The 22,852-nt window shown below is 44.9% G+C and overlaps 1 protein-coding gene and 1 non-coding gene across 2 annotated transcripts in view; both read left to right on the top strand.

Moving 5' to 3' along the window:
- Positions 1-509: 509 nt before the first annotated feature.
- Positions 510-22,852, top strand: part of N4BP2L1 (NEDD4 binding protein 2 like 1) — a 33,839-nt gene continuing 11,496 nt past the window's right edge. Inside the window, 4 exon segments of the mRNA XM_024230735.3 lie at positions 510-7,208; positions 18,362-18,434; positions 18,436-18,567; positions 19,037-19,107. Of these exon segments, the coding sequence (XP_024086503.3) occupies positions 7,030-7,208; positions 18,362-18,434; positions 18,436-18,567; positions 19,037-19,107 (455 nt within the window). The 5' untranslated portion in view covers positions 510-7,029.
- On the top strand, positions 14,603-14,729 carry LOC112128642 (small nucleolar RNA SNORA16B/SNORA16A family). Its single transcript, XR_002911132.1, has one exon. It is a non-coding gene; the product is annotated as a small nucleolar RNA SNORA16B/SNORA16A family (small nucleolar RNA).

Genomic DNA, 22,852 nt, shown 5'->3' with positions numbered 1-22,852 from the left:
TATTTTTAAAACTGCATTAGGATTAAAAGGTTAGCCCCTATATCCCAGTATTGGTCTGAGATCCCATTTCTAGAATTCTGAAATCCAAAAAACTCTGAAAATCAATAGTTATTTTTCCAAATGTATTCATTGTGGTAAAATACACCAATATAAAATTTACCATCTTAACCACTTTTAAGTGTGTTATAAATACATTCATGCTACCATCACTAGCATCCATCTCTGGAACTCTTCTCATCTTGCAAAACTGCAATTCTATACCCATTAAACAATGACCCATTCCCCTTTCCCCCTTCCCCCTTCCCCCTTCCTCCTTTCCCCTTCCCCCTTCCCCCTTCCCCCTTCCTCCTTTCCCCTTCCCCCTTACCCCTTCCCCCTTCCCCTCAGCCCCTGGCAACCACTGTGTCTGTTTTTTAAATAAGTTTGACATTAAAACTAAGTTTGCAGCCAAACCTGACCCAAATACAAGCTGGGCACTGTGGCTCACGCCTGTAATCCCAGCGCTTTGGGAGGCTGAGGCAGGAGGATCACTTGAGCCCAGGAGTTTGAGACCAGTCTGGGCAGCATGGTGAAACCCCATCTTTACAAAAAATACAAAAATTAGCCAGGTGTGGTGGCACGCACCTGTAGTCCCAGCTACTCAGGAGGCTGAGGTGGGGATGATCGCTTGAGCATGGGAGGCAGAGATTGCAGCGAGCCAAGAAAAAAAAAAACCTGACCCCAAAAGGTAGGCAATTAATTTTACTCCTTATTTATCCCACTTGGAATGTATAAAGTATATTCATATATTTCATTGCAAACATATTAATGTGTTGAACTACAGAGGTCTGCGCCACACCCCACTGGGAATATAGGATAATATACAGTACTATTACCTTTAAACAACAAACACTTTCTGAATTCTGAAGTATATCTGACCTCTACAATTTTGGTTAGGGATTGTGGGACTTGTACTATACTAGAAGTTACTAATACTATTTTTTATTCAGTTTTAGTTTAGTTGTACTTAATAAACTTAAAATGTGAAAATTCATATTTACAAAATATAAATTAAGGAGTGACTACACACTATTCAACATGTAGACATTAACTTAATCCCCATTTGCAGAAAGAGAGCCCCAGGTCTTATCTTACCCTACTTCTCCCAGATCTTCTGTCTAATCTTCTCGAAGGAGCAAACCTCTAGGCCTGGGGACGGGCAGGCAGCTGCTTAGGGTATGGACATTTGTTTGTTAAACAGACTTGCAACTGCCCTTCTGGTGTAGAGCCCCACCTCCAAACCTTCCAGTTTCTGAGATTTAGGGTTTATGCTGCGTAATTTGTGTTGTTTCTTGGCTGTCTATAAATCAGAGGATTTTTTTTTTGGCCGAATCAATTAACACTTGGCCTTTTGCTCTCCAGTTTCCAAAATTTTGTTGCTGTGATCTCTCCCTCTTCTTGATGCTTAAAGCAAAAATAGTCACAAAACAACCCCTCCCGCTAAACAAGAAAATAGCAGAAGCCAAACCAGCCCTTTACATTCTAGCAGGGTTTCAGAGAGGAAGTAGAAATCGAATACTTGTGTTTAATCTGTCATCTTTATTGGGAATTTAGTGCTGCATTTAAGTTATCTCAATGTTTTCCTTATGTCCATTTTGTACAGTTTTATGTTTCTTTCTCCACTAAACTGTGGGTCTCTTCTGGACAGACACAGTGATCTTCAGTGTTTGTTGAATTCTGCAGGCTCCTAGAGGCTTTATCAAATTAGACTTGCCTCTGGCCCAGGATGGGATGGTTTCAAGGCAGATCTGACTAGTTTAGGGTTTGAAGCATAGAGAGCTGGGGAAGGATCTTGGCATCTGGCAAATTCTTGCTTTCTTAGGGGCCTTCCACAGCAAAGCATTTGTGGCTTTCTAGTGAATATATTAGAATCCACACCATCATGATGATACCCAAGAGTGGTATTCAAAACATTTGACAATGGGTGGTGTGGGCAGGACTGGTTGTGGAGCACTTTTATGCTGTACTGATGCATACCAGCTGAACAGCCACCCAGGCTTGTACTTGGGTTCCAGAAAGCCCCCAGCTCTCTCCAGCCCCTGCCTTCATGACCTTACCCTAATTTCCAGAATGGAGCAGTAGAGAAATGGGTTTGGGCTCCTCTCCTCCCTCCCAGACTCCCTCCCTGAAGCTCATACCGAGTGTCCCTGTACACTGTGGCAAATATAGGTACTGTGGAAATAGGAGACCCGGTCTTCCCCTTTGGGGAGGAGTCCGACACCAAAAAGAGGGATGGAATGCAGAAAGCAGTGTGGGGCAGAGTAATCAAAATCAGCCTTATCTAGGGAATATTTCTGTGTTGGAAATATCCAGACTTATCTAAGGCCATTAGAGCCCTGGACGTTTCCCTCTGCCAATTTGGCTAAGCTGACATCTTTCCCATTGCTTTTCTTCCCTTGTGCCCCTTCCCCTAGCCTCTTCCTGCTTCCCAAAGCCTCCATCAGGCTTCAAGGGGAAGGATGATGGAAGAGCCAGGAAAGAGGCAGTGTTGGGGGAGGGGGAGACAAAGTCCCCCTCTGACTGGCTGGATCCTACATTTCCATCTGAATCTGGCAGAAGGTCCTAAACAGATCAGAAGCCCATCATAGAAATGGCTAAGCGGGCAAAGGTAGATTTCTTTCCTGTCCTCTCAATTCATACATCGCTTATATATATGTAACAAGATGAATAAGTATGTATATAAAACTAATTTACATTTTTGAGTGAATTTTTAAAAATCAGAAAAAAAGTTTTTCTGGACATAGTACTAGAGAGACTTGGGAAAGCTCCTACTATAATATTTATCAAGATTCTATTATGTTAAAAGGTCTTTGGTTACACTATGTTGGAAGCTTCATCTTGGTTTCAGACTTTCTGCTATTTTGGCATCCCTGGGCAGGAGAACCTGAGGCTGATAGTTTTTGTTTGTTTGTTTGTTTGTTTGTTTATACAGTGTCTTGCCCTGTTGTCCAGGCTGGAGTGCAGTGGTGCAGTCATAGCTCACTGCAGCCTGGAACTCCTGAGCTCAAGTGATCCTCCCATCTCAGCCTCCCCAGTCTGGGATCACAGATGTGTGCCACAATGCCTAATTTTTAACTTTTAAAAATAGAGATGGGGTTGTGATGGTTAATACTGAGTGTCAACTTGATTGGATTGAAGGATGCAAAGAATTGATCCTGGAGATTAACATCTGAGTCAGTGGGCTGGGAAAGGCAGACTCACCCTTAATCTGGGTAAGCACCATCTAATCAGCTACCAACATGGCCAGTATATAAAGCAGGCAGAAAAATGTGAAAAGGCTAGACTGGCTTAGCCTCCCAGCCTACATCTTTCTCCCACACTGGATGCTTCCCATCCTCGAACATCAGACCCAAGTTCTTCAGCTTTGGGACTCAGACTGGCTTCCTTGCTCCTCAGCTTACAGATGGCCTATTGTGGGACCTTGTGATTGTGTGACTTAATACTACCTAATAAACTCCATATATATCTCCTATCTATCTATCTATCTATCCATCCATCCTATCAGTTCTGTCCCTCTAGAGAACCCTGACTAATACAGTAGTCTTGCTGTGTTGCCCAGGCTGGTCTCAAACTCCTGACCTCAAGTGATCCTCCTGCCATAGCCTTCCAAGGTTCTGGGATTACAGACCTGAGCCACCATGCCCGGCCACTGATGGATTGCTAAGCATTCCAAGTCCAGGGTTATTTGGAGCTCTAGGTTTGAGGGTTACATTCCTGGTTTCCACTAGCTCTTCCTTCACACCTTCTTACTTTTCCACATCTTGTTAAACAGTGATAGTTACAGAAAAGTTTCAATGTTTCTTCATTTGCCAAAAATGGTGTTTATAAGGTTATTTTCTTTATGTCCATGATAGTAATGGTTTCTAGTGCAGCAAAGTGAGATCGTGCTGACTCTGTTTATGTTACTCCCTTACATTAGCACGATCTTGTTCAGCCTTATTTTTATCTATTTATTTGTTTATTTATTTATTTATTTTTGAGACGGAGTTTCACTCTTGTTACCCAGGCTGGAGTGCAATAGCGCGATCTCGGTTCACCGCAACCTCTGCCTCCCGAGTTCAAGCAATTCTCCTGCCTCAGCCTTCTGAGTAGCTGGGATTACAGGAATATGCCACCACGCCTGGCTAATTTTGTATTTTCAGTAGAGACAGGGTTTCTCCATGTTGGTCAGGCTGGTCTCGAACTCTCGACCTCAGGTGATCTGCCTGCCTTGGTCTCCCAAAGTGCTGGGATTACAGGCGTGAGCCACCGCACCTGGCCTGTTCAGTCTTAAGTTTTAATAAATCCCAAACTCAGGATTATCTTTTAAGAAAATAGTTGAGGTTCATATACAATTATCAAGCACCTTCTGAATATCAGGCTGATACTGTGTTACAGCCTGGGCTGACAAGGATAAATAAGACACTACCCCTGCCCTCTCACTTCCTCTAGTGAGAGGAAACAGATACCCAAAGTTTACTTTAAACTGTGGTTTTGAGGAATACATTGGGGAAAATAGAACTTGTTGACTAGTTAAATGTCAACTAAAGAAAAGTGAAAGGAAAGTGTGTAGGACCGTCTCCAGGTACTGCTGACCATGTGATCCTCCTTGAAACTCCCTCCCTGGGCTTCCCTGCATCTTTCAGTGTTCTGTTTAATTGTTGGTCATTCAATTGTCCTCTCCTCTGCTAGATCCACTTGAGGTCACAGTCCTTAAATGCCGGTGTCCTCAGGACCCCTTCCTCAGCTGTCTTCTCTCTTCTTTATCTCCTCATAGGGGAAAGGATTTCCAAAGCTCTGAGCTCAGCCCCCTCTCCTAAGGAGCACACTCATGTTTCCTGGCATCTGTTAGATAGCTCTACTTGCCACAAGCCCTGTGCTGAAACCCCTACCCAGAAAGCTGCGTTGTCTTCCTGCAGCTGCTGCCTGGGACCTCTTAACAGAGGGAATGGAAGTGGACGGATGCTTATGCAGCCCTGTCCAGTAGGAATATAATGCCGGCTACGTATGTAACTTAAACTCTCTAGGAGCCACAATGGAAGATAAAAATAAATGAAATTAATTCTAATAATATATTAACCCAATATACCCAGCACACCATTTCAACATATAACCAATATAAAAAAAATTTTAATATTTCTTTTTTCATACTGAGTCTTCAAAATTCAGTGTGTATTTTTTAAATTTTACTTTGTGTTTTTTAGGAGACAGGGTCTTGCTCTGTTATCCAGGCTCGAGTACAGTGTTACCATCATAGCTCACTGCAGTCTCAAACTCCCTGGCTCAAGTGATCCTCCCACTTCAGCCCCCCAAGGAGCTAGGACTACAGGCACACACCACCACAACCTGGCTAATTTTTGAATTTTTGGTAGATACAGGGTCTCACTATGTTGCCCAGGCTGGTCTCAAACTCCTAGCCTCAAGTGATCCTCCTGCCTTGGCCTCCCAAAGTGCTGGGACTACAGGTGTGAGCCACTGCACCGGGCCCAGGCACAGCGTGTTTGCAGTAGCCACATTCCAAGTGCTCACTAGCCACATGTGACCAGTGGCCCCCATATTAGCCAGTGCAGGTTAAAATGAAAAAGGTAGCATGTGAGGCTGGGCAAATTATGATAGGATACAGAGATTGTGTCACTGTTTTTACGATTCATGTATATTTTCTGTTCCTTATGGGTTCCCTCCTAATATTTAGAGGTCTTTGAAATTTCATTGTTTCTTAGCAGTGCTGAGAAGAATGAAGAAAGTATTCTTCCTCCACACTGGGAATGGATTTTCAAGGGAGAGCAGCTCATCTCCCACTCCGCCCTAACCCATCCCTAGAGGGAAATCCCAAGGGGAAGGGGAAGTTCTCAGCACAGAGCCCCTCCCCACTTGGATAGTCCCTTCCTAAAAGCTAACTGTGAAATCTCTGGATTTTGTTTTAGAAGGAAATCACACTTTTTTCATAGTTCCTTTTCACAATTTTAGTATCTTAGCTGCCAGAAATAGAATTTATTACTTTACAATAATTATTATAGCCAAAGCCACCATATATTCTGCATTTCCCAGGATGGTGTCAATTTTGAATGTTGTTTCTTTCAGGCAGGCATGGTGAATTTTGGTTCAGAAAACAGGATCACTCTGTCACGCTCTTGAGGGTGAACTGTTGGAGAGTCACTGTGGTGATCAACCAATGGGTGCTCCCTAGTTCCTGGAACTGAGAACTTCAGTCTGGATACTTCTCTATAAATGGTTTCGGTAGACTCTGCCACTTTCCCCGGGGATCTGAAAGAGTTCTCCAAGAAGCCCCCACTTCTCAGGCGGCAACAGGGCAGGTACCTGGGCGGTAGCCCTTATGCTACTGTTCATAAATCAATCTGAGTTTTATGGGTGCTTTTTCTGAGGAAGGAGAGATTTAAAGTTATGTAGCGGCAACAAAGCTTTCTAATAATATTTTTGGCAGGCTGCTAAAGAAAGATGAAACAAGAAAAGATACAAGCCCTGGGAGAGTGGTGATAGCCCTTGGGACGCCAGCCAGATGTTGGTGCTCACAAATCGGGGGAGACAATGGCCTTTACTGTTGCCATTTACAATGCCGGGCAGCTCATTAATCATCAGCTAAAATGATTTCACTTTCAGGGTCTAGGCAGGTCGGGGCTGGGGTTGGGGAGGGCTGTGGCAGGAGGCCTGGAAGCCAGGCCGGGGAAGTGTCCCAGAGACCCACTAGACGGGGCCCCTCCCCTCCGCTGCCTCAGGGCAAAGGGCACCAGGAGGCGGAGCAGGGGTCGAGGTGGGAGTGGGTGCATCACCCTTGTTTTCCGGGCTGTGAGGCTCCCAGCGTCCCCAGCTTTCCAGGTAGGGACGCCCCCTCCCACGCAGCACGGTTCCGGCGGGTGGAAAGGAGGGGCTGGGCTCCCAGCGCCCGCCCCTCTATCCATCACATGGCCGGAGAGTCACAAAAACAACAGCTTTGGCCAAGACCGTGACTTCAGGAAAGGGAACCTGGGGCTCTCGCAGCCAGCCCTCCTGCCCATGGAGGACAGTTTCCTTCAATCTTTTGGGAGGCTGAGCCTCCAGCAGCAGCAGCAGCAGCAGCGGCAGCGGCCGCCCCGGCCGCCCCCGCGGGGGACACCTCCGCGCCGCCACAGCTTTAGGAAACACCTCTACCTCCTGCGAGGCCTCCCGGGCTCCGGGAAAACTACACTGGCCAGGTAATGACAGCGGTCTGGGCGCCGGTGCACGGGCCCGGGGCCACCAAGCGCCCCGGCCGAGCGCGCCCCTGCCCCGAGCCGCTCCCGGGCGCCACTTGCGCCCCCGCCGCGGGTGCCTGCCGCGGCCCCGGCCCCAGCCCCAGCCCAAGCCTGAGCCTGGCAGCGCGGGGAGCCCGAGCCGCCTCCCTCGACCCCTGAGGCCGCTGCCACCCCTGGCGCCTGGGGGTGCGGGCGCGGAGAGGAGGGAGCTCGTCCTGTTTGTTTCCCGCCGCGCTGTCCCGGGGGGGACAGATTCCCGTACTGCGCCTCGCGCAAGCCCCAGCGGCCCCGGCCCCTTCCCCGCCGCCGTGCCCCGCCTGGGGCCAGCCGGGCCGAAGCAGCCTTCACCGCCCCCAGCCTCCCCAGCCCCAGGTCGGGAGGGACTCTTCTTCGGGAAAACCTGGTGGCGACTGCAGAGAAAACCGCCGGGCCCCGCTGGCGCGCAGGCGGCCGCCACAGTGCGTCAACAGGCGCTGTAACCCGAGCGCATAAACGAGGGGTCCGGGGGCGGGGGCCCGGGGCGGCCGTGGCCGTGGCAGTGGCCCGGGGCTCGCAGCCCGCTTTGAAAATCTGGCGAAGTCGGGGAGCCTGCGTTTGCTTTGGCAGCTGCGAAGGCGCACAGGTGCACGGGGGCGGGGGGCTGGCGGCGCCACCACCGACCGTCATTGACAGAGCCTCGCCATGGGCGCCCAAATTCGTTCACTTGCGAATTGCGTAAGCGGCCCTCCCTGTACCCAGCCGCTGGGAATTACGCGGGCTCGTGCCTGTGGCCACCTTGCTAGGCCCTACCGCTCCAGCCTGAACTCCCACCGCTCCCTGCCTTGCGCTTGATGTTCCAGCAACTTCGAACTGTTTTTATCTCCTGTAAACCAAGCGCTTCTCTCCTTGACGCTGGCCTTCCTGCCTGGCTTGCCCTCCCGCCTTCTTTTGCCTTTTAAGACCGGGCAGCTACCCCACCCCGCCAGTAGATGCCCCTCTTCTGGGCTCCTTGGCTTCCTGTTTACACCTACGTGACTGCGCTTACTTTTTTGCACATGGTTTTGCTTATCCTTCTGTAAGTTTCTTGAAGGTAGGAGCCATGTCTTACCCTGCCAAGCGCATTGTCTGGCACGTAGTAGCTGTTCAATAGGGGAAGTGGTCCCTTTCCCTCAAAGGGCTTCCCGTCTCACTGGAGAGATAAGGCTAGCCACGGGACCAAGGAACTGCCGAAGAATCAAGGTGATGGACAGTCACGTGCGGATTTCGATGGTGCCAAGATAGTGACCTTAGGAGGAGGGACAGCCTGGGGAGGTTCTCCTGGTTGACTCGCGGAGTAGAAGCTTTTGGCCAGAGTATTGCTACATTTTCACAAATTGTAGGGCCATGTGACTTCTGGAGGACCGTGGGCACCCTTTCCTAAACCAGGGACACATTTCAATAGACCTTCTCTGGCTCGCTGGGGAGGGGAGGTGAAGGACAGAGGCAGAGTCTGGGAGCCTCCTTGGAACTCAGCGGAAGTTGGTTATTTTGTGATACAGTCATGGTGGGTAAATCTGTTACCAACCAGGTATCTTCTGAATGTCAAATCCTGTTTAATTTCACTTTCACTTTGCTGATCTGTGGCCTGCCTCATACTGAGTGTCAAAGAGACACTGAGTGTCAAAGAAGGAAGTAAACGTCTTTGGCCAGATTTAATTTCTGACTCTGTTGGGAAGCGAAGTAACATGATGGGTGCAAGATACACAGAATGGAACATCAGGGGCTTGGATTCACATTCCTCATCTGTGAAGCCAGGGCCTTGCCTGAGTGGTCCTTAAGGTCTTTTCTGGCTCTAACGTTCTACACTTTTAGGATTTTAATTCCTGATTGACATTTGGCTAAGCAGAAGACACCGGATGAGAGACCACCTATTACAGACCATCTCTCTCTCTCTAGGGACGACCGGAGTGAGCACTGGCCTGGGAGTCTGAAGATTGTGCCTTCAGACCTACTTCGTCACTTACTAGCTGGCGACTTTGGTCAGTCATCTAGTTTTTCCGGGCCTTATGTTCCTTACATGTGACTACTAAAAGGCTACTAGATTAGAGGATTTATTAAAGATCCTTCTGACTCTTGATTTCCAGTGGTCAGATTAAAAATAGTTTGCTAATAATGGCTATGTTAAAGAGCTCTGAACTTGGAGTCAATTTATGGGTCCACAGCCAAGCTCTACCATTCACTAGTTTGGCTTTTCACCCAACCCCTCTGTGCCTCGGTTTCCTTTTCTGTTAAATGGGAATATCTGTGCTGTTTGCCTCTGAGGGTTTTGTGAAGATTAAATGTGTGTGGGAGGACTTTTTAAACTTTAAAATGCTATATACATTTTAAGAGGTATTAGTTACTGCTCCGTTGTTGGTCAGCTGAGATAAATCTTCAGTGTTCCCTGGAGCCTGGCTCTGGAGTGAAGAAGGTAGCTTGGCAGTTGACTTTGAGTCCTCCTGTTTCGCTGGGCATTGGCAATTGTGGGAGCAGAGCAGCCTTGGCATGCCATGGGGTGGATTGTGTGTTTATAGAAAAGTCTGGGACGTAAGCGAGGAAACGGGCCGTAGCTCAGAGGAAGGGAGGCCGGTGGTGAGGATGGAATGGTGGAGAGGCAGGCTCAGGTGTGGCCCACCAGGAGCTGCCTTCCCCACTTTTTTGGGAGGTAGGGTGGGGAAGAAGAAAAGAGCAAATTGTTTAAAAACACACATGTATATAGAAAATAGTAAAACTGTAAGGTTATCTGTGTATTGTTGGATTCTGGGAAATTCACATTTTCTCTATTCTCTGTATTTTCCAAATTTTCTATAATGAATATGTATTTCTTAGAATAAAATTTTTTTTCTTCAAAATTTGGAGGAAATCGCTTTTTACAAATGTGGGTTCATCTTTTTCTGCTTAACCTTTTTTCTCATTTGATTAAAGAACTAATAAAAATTTTTTTGAAATTAGGATATGTCTTGTCTCCCAAATCAATGTTAGATTTCTGTGCTTTTTACATGTTTTCATAGTTTGAAGTGGATGGAATGTGGAAAAACATCTATTTAAATTCTTTGAATTTATTTTTAAAAAGTTGGAGTTTTAACTGGTTAAAATTTTTTTGAGCACATCGAAGTACTGAAAAATTAGCATGTACCCTAAATCTGTTTTATCATCCGTATTTCATTTAAAAAGCATATTACAAACAGGTTCTTACCATTGACCTATAAGCTCTACTTCCAGGAATTCATCCTAAGAAATAATTGGAGGGTGGAGTGGTGGCTCATGCCTGTAATCCCAGCACTTTGGGAGGCCGAGGTGGGTGTCCACTGAGTACTTATAAGACCTTTAGCACTTGTTTAGGGAAGCATATGCCAAATAAGCATATGAGAAGGCGTCTGCCTGGGATTAACCAATGGAAAGCCATAACCGGCCCACTGCTGTGGGTAAGGGCTAGTGGGGAGTGGCATCTCAAATGCTGTTGGTGGTGAAGGCTGGGGAGGCAGTGAGGAGGATGAAGGCTAATTAGGGAGAAAGGATCTTCTCCACATAGAGACGGTTCTTGAGCTGGCCTTGAAGATGGGAAGGAGGTGGCTGAACCAAGGAAAAGGAACAACAGCCCGACTAAGGAGATGGAGGTGGCAGAGAGCTGGGTGTGCTCCCAGGCTTGATTGATGTGAAGGCTTCATTGTAGTGAGTGTATTGGTGAAGTAAGCCCAGGACCAGATCATGGAGAACATTAAAGGCTGAACAAAGAAGTAGAGAGCTGTTGTCAGAAGAAATAAGATTCTAATGCCAAGACCCTTTCATTCTCAGCAGATGAGCCAGAACTCTCTCTTTCACAGCTCAGCTGACAAACTCACCTGGAACTGCACCTGTCTTTTCCGCTACCTCAATGAAAGCATCCGTGGGTGAACCTCTGTGCTTTTGACTGTGTGTGTTAAAATGCCTTCCGGTTTTGACCATTTAAACCATTTTTAATATACAATCCACTGGCATTGTATTATGTGGAGCTACACTCACAATGTTGTACAACCATTACCACTATCTATTTCAAAAATTTCTTATCACTCCAAACACACTCTGTGCCCATTAAGCAATAACTCCCTATTCCCCACTCCCCCGACCCCAGGTAACCTCTCAGCTACTTCCAGTCTCTATGCATTTGCCTCCTTTACATGCTTCATGTAAGTGGATCATATGGTATTTGTCCTTTTGTGTCTGGCTAAATTTCATGTAGCTTAATGTTTTCAAGGTTCATCCATGTTGTAGCATGTGTCAGAACTTTACTATTTTTATATCTCAATAAAATATTACCTTGTATGGGCATACCACTAAAACATCCTTTTTAAATGAAATTGCCATAATAGAGGGTAGCCTTTGTTTTTTAATGGTCTTATTTGAAAAATTAAAAGTTGTCAATCTTATTTCAGTTCCCCAGAATTTTTTTGAATCTTCACATTTCAATCAAAGCAAAGTCGGGGGAACCACACTGTATTACATGTTGCATCCTTTGCAATGTTCTGGTTCCTTTTGGCACCATCACAAATGGTTTGTAACATGGATTCAGTTAGGCTCAAAGGATGCTCGCTGACAGCTGTCTTTTCTCCTTATTCATATCTCTGGATAACATGGAATTTTCCATCATGAGAAGTACCTTTTCATTATTTCTTTTCATTATAGAACCTTGCACAGAAGTGAAAGGATGCTTTTCTAATGTGATGCAATGGTAAGGCGGAGATGGGGAGAAAAGTATACTTTACAACCAGATGAGCAGTGGAATGTGAGAAACAGTGAGAACAGGGGGCCAGTTAGGTTGGCTAAGTAGTGAGTAGTTGGAGCCCAAAGAATACTCTGCTCCACAGTGCTCCTAGCCAGCAGGCCTGGACTGTGGTGTGTTTCTTTATGAGGCCAGGGCTCTCATTAATAAAAGCGCAAAATAGAAAATTTACAGCATTCCAACTCTGTGCATATAAAAATGGAGGGTCAGACAGGTGATATATCAAATCTTTAGTCATCTAGGTCTACTTGGAAAATGACTACCAGCTTTTTGTATTTTTCACAATTTTCCTAAGGTGGGTCCTAAATCTCCTCTCGCACTACTGAGAGTCCTTGTCCTTACCCTCTCTCTGGAGGCTGGGATGAATGAGGACTTAAAAGCTGTATCTGTTTAACAAAGAGTGCAAATATACAGTGTGGTATGTGCTTGTCCTTGCTCATTGGAGAGGCTGTATGAGGAAAGATTGCCCAGCTATACAGGAGATTCACCACAAACACATTCCTGGAGCTGTTGGAACAATGGAAGAAGACCCTGCTGAACTGGGGCAATCCGATATTGCAGGTGTGGATTATGACCCGAGAGGAAGTAGAAATGGATGAAGGAAGGAAGAATAGGGGAAGAATACTTTCATAGGAAAAGTTCAGGAGATGTATAGGAACTCCCTTGGAGTTCATCTGGCCTGAGCCCAAGACACTGAGAAGCTAAACATCTTGATCAGGGTCAAAGGGATGTGTTCTCCTATTCTAACAGAGAGCTTTTTTTGTGTACACCAAAAGAAGAGGCCGGAAAGGGGATGATCTGGTGAAAGGGTAATGAGTTTGGTTTTGATCTGTCGTATAATGAAAAAACAAGAGCCTTATAAGGGGGCTAAGTTAACCTGGATTTCAACTGTCAGGGTAAGGAAGCTACATTTTTTTTGTTGTCAATATTAATGTTTCTCATAACATAAAAAATATTACTCACCAGGGAATTTATTTTCTTTATTAATATGGTACCATTGAGGGCAATGGGAGGAAATGAGATTTAGATTTTTAAATAAGTTTCCATATTTATCCTGGTTATGATGTGTTGGAGAGAGATGTGGTAGTCAACTTCCAACTCCCAAGCAGGTCTAAAGTCTCTTTCTCATCTGCTCACATGTTAGGATATTTATAAGTCAATGCCTTCATTCCTTCATGCCAGTTTCATGAACCTTCCTCTACATAATAGCACCTGCCTAAGGCCACTCAGACTCTAGATGAACCCAGTAAGAATTTTTTTTTAGTCACGCCAAGTTATCTGAAGATACTGAGGCTCTCTGGGATTAAGGAAATTTTATAATAAAGAAAAATTAGTCTGCCTTCTAACTGTTCCTTCATAAGGCAGATCATGTGTATGGCTTGGGGAAAAGGCTGTTTTTATCAAGGTAAGAGTCCGGGAAAGGGGAAGGGAGAAATGGGGAAAGAAAAGCCAGCACATGGTTACTGCTTACTGTCTGCCTGGCCCTTTTTAGACACTGGCTTATTGAATCTTCACAATAACCCTGGGATGTAGTCATTTTTATTTTATAGATGAGGATTTTAGGATTGGAGAGTCACACATTTGAGAGACTCAGAGGATTTCATAATACACCGAGTGGTCTTATATTACTAGGGAAGTTCATGGACAAACATACCTACATCCCTTTCACAATTATTGGGGAGTCCTGCTGAAGTATGATTGTGTAGCCAGGATTGTCCAGCACTCTTTCCCCACAGATTTTAAGGATATGCTGAAGAAGAAAGAGGGCCTGAAAGGGAATTTCATGCTACCATTTGTTGCCTTGTACCCTGGCTTTCTTTTCTTCTTGGCATTGGTACCACTGACGTATATTTATTTATTATCTATTTCTTTTACTAGAACGTAAGCTTCATGAGATATGATGTAAATTCCATGAGATCAGGAACTTTATTCTGTCCAGCTCCTAAAAGAAGGCCAGGCACATTACAGGCCTTTACTCAACATTTGATGAATGGATTAGTTCATGAAACGCAATATGAGATGCCTCCTAAGATGTGGAAGCTTGGATGTCAGCATGGCTCTTGAGTAAAGAACGAAACCAAAGGGCAGATTATTCACATAAAGAGAAATGTAAAAGAATGAGGCTGGGCGCGGTGGCTCATGCCTGTAATCCCAGCACTTTGGGAGGCTGAGGCGGGTGGAATCACCTGAGGTCAGGAGTTCGAGACCAGCATGGCCAACATGGTGAAACCCCATCTCTACTAAAAATGCAAAAAATTAGCTGGGCATGGTGGCAGGTGCCTGTAATCCCAGCTACTTGGGGGCCTGAGGCAGGAGAATCACTTGAACCTGGGAGGTGGAAGTTGCAGTGAGCCGAGATTGCCATTGCACTCCAGCCTGGGCAACAAGAGCAAAACTCGGTCTCAAAAAAAATAAAATAAATAAAAAAGAATGAATGGGATGTGGAGAACAGACAAGGGGGAGAAAAAAGAAAAAATAGAGCCACTCATTCCAAAGTTCTCAATTCGGTGCGTAAGAAAACGATTCCTATTTGTTGCAGGTGAAAATGTTTGATGTGCCAGCTCCTTTACCTCATAGTTACAGTAAGAAGAAATTTAAAAATTGGGATCAAAGATGCAGCTGCCTTCCCATTTAAGCAGCACAGACAGCCCAAAGTGACAGTTTTCCTGTACAGTTACTCTTCTGTTATCTATAACTGATCTATGACATTTTGGGAAAAGACAGCCAAAAAAAATTAGTACTGAGGTAGGTGTGCCTGATTCCTTCCCCAATTCTGCTCATGACTGAACCAACAGAACACAAACACAGGTGAAGCCTGCACAGCTGTGAGAGTCTACAAAAGGGGGCTGTTCACATGCAAGATACTGAAAGGAATTTCTGCTCAATAAGTTTGTGGGACCACACTGACAAACGAGAATGAGGGCTCTCTGGGAGTCTGGCTTTGGATCTCATGAACGTGGTCTACTTTGGAGGTATGAGGGGTAAAGGTAAGAGAAGTAGGGCAGACTGGGAACTGTTCCCTGAGTCCCCCTAGTCACTGTGGCTTGGGGACACTTGAGGCTAGCAGTGATTGAGGCTTGGCTCTCCAAGGACAGGACTTGGCCCTGGTGGGGTGGGTGGCAGCACTGCCCAGGTTCGGCCACACCTGGCCTCAGGGGAGGCTGCCCACATCATCTATAGCTTGGCTCCCTCCCTGCTTTCAGGCTGCTGAGCCATGGAATCTGTTTTCTATCTCCCAGTTTAAAGTCCTCAAGGAGAATGTCAGTAGCATTCAGAGGAAGTGCTGGGATCCAAGAAGAATCCTCTCCGTCAGTCTCCTTTAAGGGTTGTGTTAGTCTGTTCTCATTCTACTAATAAAGATATGCCCAAAACTGGATAATTTATAAAGGAAAGAGGTTTAATTGACTCACAGTTCAGCATGGCTGGGGAGGCCTCAGGAAACTTACAATCATGGTGGAAGGGGAAGCAAACATGTCCTTCTTCACATGGCAGCATCAAGGAGAAGTGCTGAGCAAAAGGGGGAAAAGCCTTATGAAACCATCAGATCAGCCGGGCGCAGTGGCTCATGCCTATAATCCCAGCACTTTGGGAGGCCAAGGCAGGCAGATCACCTGAGGTCAGGAGTTCAAGACCAGCCTAGCCAACATAGTGAAACCCCGTCTGTAAAATACAAAAAAAAAAAAAAAAATTAGCCAAGCATGGTGGCAAGCACCTGTAATCCCGGCTACTCAAGAGGCTGAGGCAGGAGAATCACTGGAACCCGAGGGATGGAGGTTGCAGTGAGCTTAGATCATGCCACTGCACTCCAGCCTGGGCGACCGAGCAAGACTCTGTCTCAAAAAAAAAAAAAAAAAAAAAAAATCAGATCTTGTGAGAACTCACTATCATGAGAACAGCATGAGGGTAACTGCTCCCATGATTCAATGACCTCCCATCGGAGGTAATTCCCGTGACATGTGGGGATTATGGGAACTATAATTCAAGATGAGATTTGGGTGGGGACTGCCCCTGGCTCCTCCAAAATCTCACGTCCTCACATTTCAAAACACAATCATGTCTTCCTAACAGTCCCCCAAAGTCTTAACTCATTCCAGCATTAACTCAAAAGTCCAAGTCCAAAGTCTCATCTGAGACAAGGCAAGTCCCTTCTGCTTATGAACCTGTAATATCAAAAGCAAGTTGGTTACTTCCTAGATACAATGGGGGTACAGGCATTGGGTAAATACACCTATTCCAAATGGAAGAAATTGGCCAAAACAAAGAGGCTATAGGCCCCATGCAAGCCCAAAATCTAGCAGGGTAGCCAAATCTTAAAGCTCCAAAATGATCTCCTTTGACTCCATGTCTCATATCCAGGTCATGCTGATGCAAGAGGTGGGCTCCCACGGCCTTGGGCAGCTCCACTCCTGTGGCTTTGCAAGGTACAGCTCCACTCCTGGCTGCTTTCACAAGCTGGCATTGAGTGTCTATGGCTTTTCCAGGCACAAGGTGCAAGCTGTCGGTGGATCTACCATTCTGGGGTCTGGTGGGCAGTGGCCCTCTTCTCACAGCTCCACTAGGCAGTGCCCCAGTGGGGCCTCTGTGTGAGCACTAGCAGAGAGCCTCCATGAGGGCTCCACCCCTGCAGCACACCTCTGCCTGGAAATCCAGGCATTTCCATACATCTTCTGAAATCTAGGTGGAGGTTCCCAAACCTCAGTTATTGACTTCTGTGCACTCACAGGCCCAACACCATGTGGCAACTGCCCAGGCTTGGGGCTCGTACCCCCTGAAGCAATGGTCTGAGCTGTACATTGACCCCTTTTAGCCATGGCCAGCCAGAGCTGCTGGGAAGCAGGGCACAAAGTTTCAAGGCTGCACACAGCAGGGGGGCCCAAGACCCATCTCATGAAACCATTTTTCCCTCCTAGGTCTCCAGGCCTGTGATGGGAGAGGCTGCCATGCCCTGGAGACATCTTCTCCGTTGTCTTGGTGATTAACATTTGGCTCCTCGTTACTTATGCAAATCTCTGCAGCTGGCTTGAATTTCTCACCTGAAAATGGGGCTTTCTTTTCTATCACATCATCAGGCTGCAAATTTTCCAAACTTTTGTGCTCTGCTTCCTCTTGAATGCTTTGCTGCTTAGAAATTTCTTCAACCAGATACCCTAAATTGTTTCTCTCAAATTCAAAGTTCCAAAGATCTCTAGGGCAGGGGCAAAATGCCACCAGTCTTTTTGCATAGCAAAAGTGACCTTTACTCCAGTTCCCAGTAAGATCCTCATCTCCAAGACTACCTCAGCCTGGACTTCATCGTCCATAGCACTATCAGCATTTTGGTCAAAGTCATTCAACAAGTCTCTAGGAGGTTCCAAACTTACCCACATTTTCCTGTCTTCTGAGCCCTTCCATTAGTTCCAGTCTCTGCCTGTTACCCAGTTCCAAAGTTGCTTTCACATTTTCGGGTATCTTTACAGCAGCGCCCCATTCTCTGTGGTACCAATTTGCCATTCTCACACTGCTAATAAAGACATACCCGAAACTGGGTAATTTATAAAGGAAAGAGGTTTAATTGACTCACAGTTCAGCATGGCTGGGGAGGCCTCAGGAAACTTATAATCATGGTGGAAGGGGAAGCAAACACATCCTCACATGGTGACAGCAAGGAGAAGTGCTGAGCAAAAGGGGAAAAAGCCCCTTATAAAACCATCAGATCTTGTGAGAACCCACTATCACGAGAACAGCATGAGGGTAACCATTGTCATGATTCAATTACCTCCGACTGGGTCCCTCCCATGACACATGGGGATTATGGGAACTACAATTAAAGATGAGATTTGAGTGGGGACACAGCCAAACCATATTGGGGATGAACTGAATCTAAGGTTTGGGTAAAATTCTCATTGTACAAAAATGAGTAAATAGAAATTCTCACACAGCTTGGGGCTCTATAAAAAAGTTTGCCAGCTGGGCGTGGTGGCTCAAGTCTGTAATCCCAGTACTTTGGGAGGCCGAGGTGGGCGGATCACGAGGTCAGGAGTTCGAGACCAGCCTGGCCAAGATGGGGAAACCTCGTCTCTACTAAAAATACAAAAATTAGCCGGGTGTGGTGGCACGCGCCTGTAATCCCAGCTACTCGGGAGGCTGGGGCAGGAGAATTGCTTGAACCCAGGAGACAGAGATTGCAGTGAGCCGAGATCACGCCATTGCACTTCAGCCTGGGCGACAGAGCAAGACTCCGTCTGGAGGGGGGGTGGGGCGGGGAACAAAAAAAAAAAAGAGTTTGCATAATTAGGCCAAAAGAGCATTGTATTCAAGAGCCATTAATACATTCACAGATATTTACTGAGCATCTCCCATGTGCCTGGCATTCTTTTAGATGCTCAGAATGGAGCAGTGGACAAAGGAGGCAAAAATCCCTGCCTTCATGGAACATGTATTCTATCAGAGAAAAAAAAATTCTCAAGGAAAAAAGGCAATTTTAGCATCTGCTGTGCTCTGTTCTCTCAAAAAATAAGCAAAGGATTTCACAGGTATGCCACCGGAGGTATATATCCCCAGGAAATGTCCACATACACACAAGAGGTAGGCATAAGGAAGTTCACTGAAATTTGTTCATGATATGGAAAATTGCAAACAAGTATCACTAGAGAAAATACATAAATAAATGTGGTTATTTTATAGCGCTCAAGCACAGCAGTTTAGTGTGCGGCTCTGGGGCCAGAAGCCTAGGTTTTAATCCAGCTGTACCACTCGTTGGCCCTAATTTCTTTGTCTGTAACACGGGGATTGGGGATTCATAGCAGTGCTTATATCCCAGGTCTATTTGAGCAATACGTAAAAAATGTAAAGCCTCTAGAATAGTGGTTAGCACACAATAAGCACTTAATAAACATTGGCTATATTTATTATTTTGCTGATAATGGAGTACTATGTAGCAGTCAAAGAAAATGGACTAAGTCTATATATCAACATTAATAAATCTAAAAAATGTAATGCTCCTTCGTTTTTTAATTCAACAAATATTTATTGAGTGTTTATATGTTCCACACAGTGTTCTAGGTACTTGGGAATCATCAGTGAACAAAACAAAGCTCCTGCCCTTGTGGACCTTATGTGCCAGAGGTAGGGAAATGGATGTAACCTCTAAGGAAACTGTATGTTAATTTAGGCGGTGATAAGTGCTGTTGAATAGGGAAGAGAGAAGCACGGTAAAGGTTTCTGGGAGTGCCAGAGTTAAAGTGGGGGTTGGTTGAATTTTAAGCCAACAAAACAAGTATGAGAAAATGTTCATGATTATGAGCTCTAGGTGGTGTGTATGCAGGTATTTTATTATTTTTTTTGTCTTTCTCTATATTTACGTTTTTTTCTAAAAAATTCCTCTCTATGATATAAAAGATTAAAGAAAAACTCCTGATTAGGAGTCTGAAATACGAAGGAAGTTGGTTAAGAAGCAGAGAATTAAAAAGGAGTTAAATGATATATAAAAGAATCTAAAGTAAGTGTTAGAATTTTAAAGTATATTAGAGATAAGCAGAGTCACAATGCAGAAAATCAAACAATAATGTAGAAGACAAATGTGAAAATAAATATAGCCAAAAATAACCAGAGTAAATACAACCAAAGCAACAAATAAAGATATCATAGAACATATTTGACTTGAAGGCTCAGAAGTGATTAAAAAAAATAAATTCAATATCTAGATATATCCTGGAAAGACTGTTGCAAAAGCTGTTAGTTAACTACCCTTTCTTCTTTAGCAAGCACACTTTGTTGGGTGTGGCAGTGTGCCCAACTATAAAACTAGTTTTCAAGGCCCCGTTGCCTCTTTGGCTGTGTGGAACATGGAGGTGCAGCCTGGCCCTGCAGTGGCCACTAGGAGGCCCTCTGAAGAATGGAAGCCTCTTGCTAAAAAAGATGCTAGACTCCTGGGTCCATGTTGATCATGGAGTTGTGATACCAGCTCTGGATTCTACCTGTGGATTTTTACACACAAGATATAGACATTTTAATTTTATTGAAGCCACCACTGTTAGAAATCCACTAACTGGGGTTTCTGTTCAATGCATGTGAACCCACTTTGAACTCAAACCTAAATTTAAAATATTAATGCCTGTGGGGAAAAGATTGTATGTAGTTCAGTAATTCTCATCTAGCCTGTTGTCTTTCATACGAAGACAACAGAAAGGCTTTCTCAGATCCGCAAGAGCTCACAAAGTCTATAACACCCATGTGCCCTGACTGAATAGACCTGAGGTAAGGTTCTGGCAGCCCCACATGCAAACGGTAGAAACCCAAGCCAGTTTTTAAGCTCTTGAAGCCCTAGTTTCTTTATTTGTAAACCAAGTAAAAGTAAATGATTTACTTCATAAAATTGTTATAAAGGTTAAAGGGACAGAATATATGCCAAGCTCTTTGTTCACTGCTTAATACTCTTTTAAAAAAATAATAGAATTTATTGGAACAACCAATCTTAGCCAACCATGAGAGGAGTCACAAACAAGAAGAAAAGAAAAGAAAGCCACTGCACCCAGCTAAAATTTAGACTTTTAGAGATTATTACAAACAAAATTAAAAAGCAATTGCTGTACATAATAAAAAATTGACATTCAATAAGAAAGATAAACCTCCTAATAAGGAGGCTTTATTCACCAAAGGACGTGAAAGTGCAGTTCACAAAAGAATATCTCTAAATGATCAACACACACACACAAACTAATATTGCTGATAATTAAAGAAGTAGGGACAAACTAAATGCCTAACCATAGACCGTTGGTTAAGCATTAAATTATTGGTTAAGCATTACATTATGGCACATCCGTAGGAATAAGTATGCCATATCATTAAAAATCATGTCATAGAAGAATATTTTATAAGGTGGGAAATAATTTGCTATGAAAAAAAGCTTGGTTAGGCCGGGCACAGTGGCTCACACCTGTAATCCCAGCACTTTGGGAGGCCTAGGCAGGTGGATCACCCGAGGTCAGGAGTTCGAGACCAGCCTGGCCAACATGGTGAAACCTCGTTGCTACTAAAAATACAAAAATTAGCTGGGCATCGTAGCACATGCCTGTAATCCCAACTACTCAGGAGGCTGAGGCAGGAGAATCGCTTGAACCCGGGAGGTAGAGGCTGCAGTGAGCTGAGATCACGCCACTGCACTCCAGCCTGGGTGACAGAGTGAGACCCTGTCTCAAAAAAAAAAAAAAAAATGCCTGGTGCAAACTTGGTCTACTCTACATTGATGTTCCTCTTCATGTAACAAGAGATAAAATGAAAAGAAATTTTATATATATATATATATATATATATATATATATATATTTCCAGTCCTGGAAAGAAGACCAAAATGTTAATAATTATTTGTAGATGGGGGAATATAGGAACCTCCCTCCTTTTTTGCACTTTTTTTGTTTTGTGATCAGAGAAATAGATGTAAAGATTGCTGAGGGAAATGTTGGAGAATTGGATCGGTACATGGGCTCACAGTTTTGTCCCACATATTAGTTAATATTACAAAGGAAGCAAGGTACCTTTCCAGTGGAGAGGTCTGGCTAACACCAAGTGATCGAACTTAGCATTGAACTTAGCATGGTGGGACAGACTGTCATTATGTGCAATCAGAAGTACACAAACATCACCTCTGTACTTTGCTTTTAAAAAACATTTAATCTGGGTTTAATCACTAGGAAACAACCACACAAACCCAGAATGCAGAACATTCTCATACCAACTAGAGAAACCAAAAGAGCATGAGGACAGTTCTAGATTCAAAGACATTAACCGGACATAATAACCAAGTACAGTACTTGAAGCTTATGAAAAATATTCTTGAGACCACTGGGGAATTTTTAAAAATTTAAATTTAAAAACCTAACATTAGGCCAGGAGCAGTGGCTCGCGCCTGTAATCCCAGCACTTTGGGAGGCCGAGGCAGGTGGCTCACCTGAGGTCAGGAATTGGAGACCAGCCTGACCAATGTGGCAAAACCCCGGCTCTACTAAAAATACAAAAAAATTAGCTGGGCATGGTGGTGGGCGCCTATAATCCCAGCTTCTCGGGAGGCTGAGGCAAGAGAATTGATTGAACCCGGGAGGTGGAGGTTGCAGTGAGCCGAGATCGTGCCACTGCACTCCAGCCTGGGCGACAGAGTGGGACTCCATCTCTAAATAAACACATAAGTACATAAATGCATAAAAATAAACTAAAATAAAAACCTAACATTAGCTCTTATGAATTAATCACTCTTTCAGGCTCTTTCAGGCTCTTTCAGGATGACAGGCCCTGCGGAGTGAGAGCCAGCCCCACCAGACGTGTGAAGGACCTTGCTTAGGGCACTCTGCCTTAATTTTTTAGATGCAATAATGGTATTGTGGTTATGCAGGGAAGTGTTCTTATTCTTAAGAGATACTTGACAAAGAATTTAGGAATAAAGTATCACGATGTATGGAGTTTATCTTTTTTTTTTTGAGACAGTTGAGACAGAGTTTTGCTCTGTCACCCGGGCTGGAGCTGGAGTGTAGTGGCACAGTCTTGGCTCACTGCAATTTCTGCCTCCTGGGTTCAAGTGATTCTTATGCCTCAGCCCCCCGAGTAGCTGGGATTAAAGGTGTGCGCCACCAGTCTGGCTAATGTTTGTATTTTTAGTAGAGACGGGATTTCGCCATGTTGGCCAGGCTGGTCTCAAACTCCTGACCTCAAGTGATCCACCCGTCTTGGCCTCCCAAAGTGCTGGGATTACAAACGTGAGCCACTGCGCCCGGCCTGCAATTTACTTTCATATTGTTCTCCAAAAATATATATAGGAGAGACATAAACTAAGGCAAAATGTGAACATCTGGAGACCACAGATGAAGGGTAAGCAGTGTTC

The sequence above is a fragment of the Pongo abelii genome, chromosome 14 (assembly GCF_028885655.2).
Source record: "Pongo abelii isolate AG06213 chromosome 14, NHGRI_mPonAbe1-v2.0_pri, whole genome shotgun sequence".
Classification (NCBI taxonomy): domain Eukaryota; kingdom Metazoa; phylum Chordata; class Mammalia; order Primates; family Hominidae; genus Pongo; species Pongo abelii.
The sequence above is the reverse complement of the archived record's forward strand: the minus strand, read 5'-3'. Positions and strand labels throughout refer to the sequence as shown.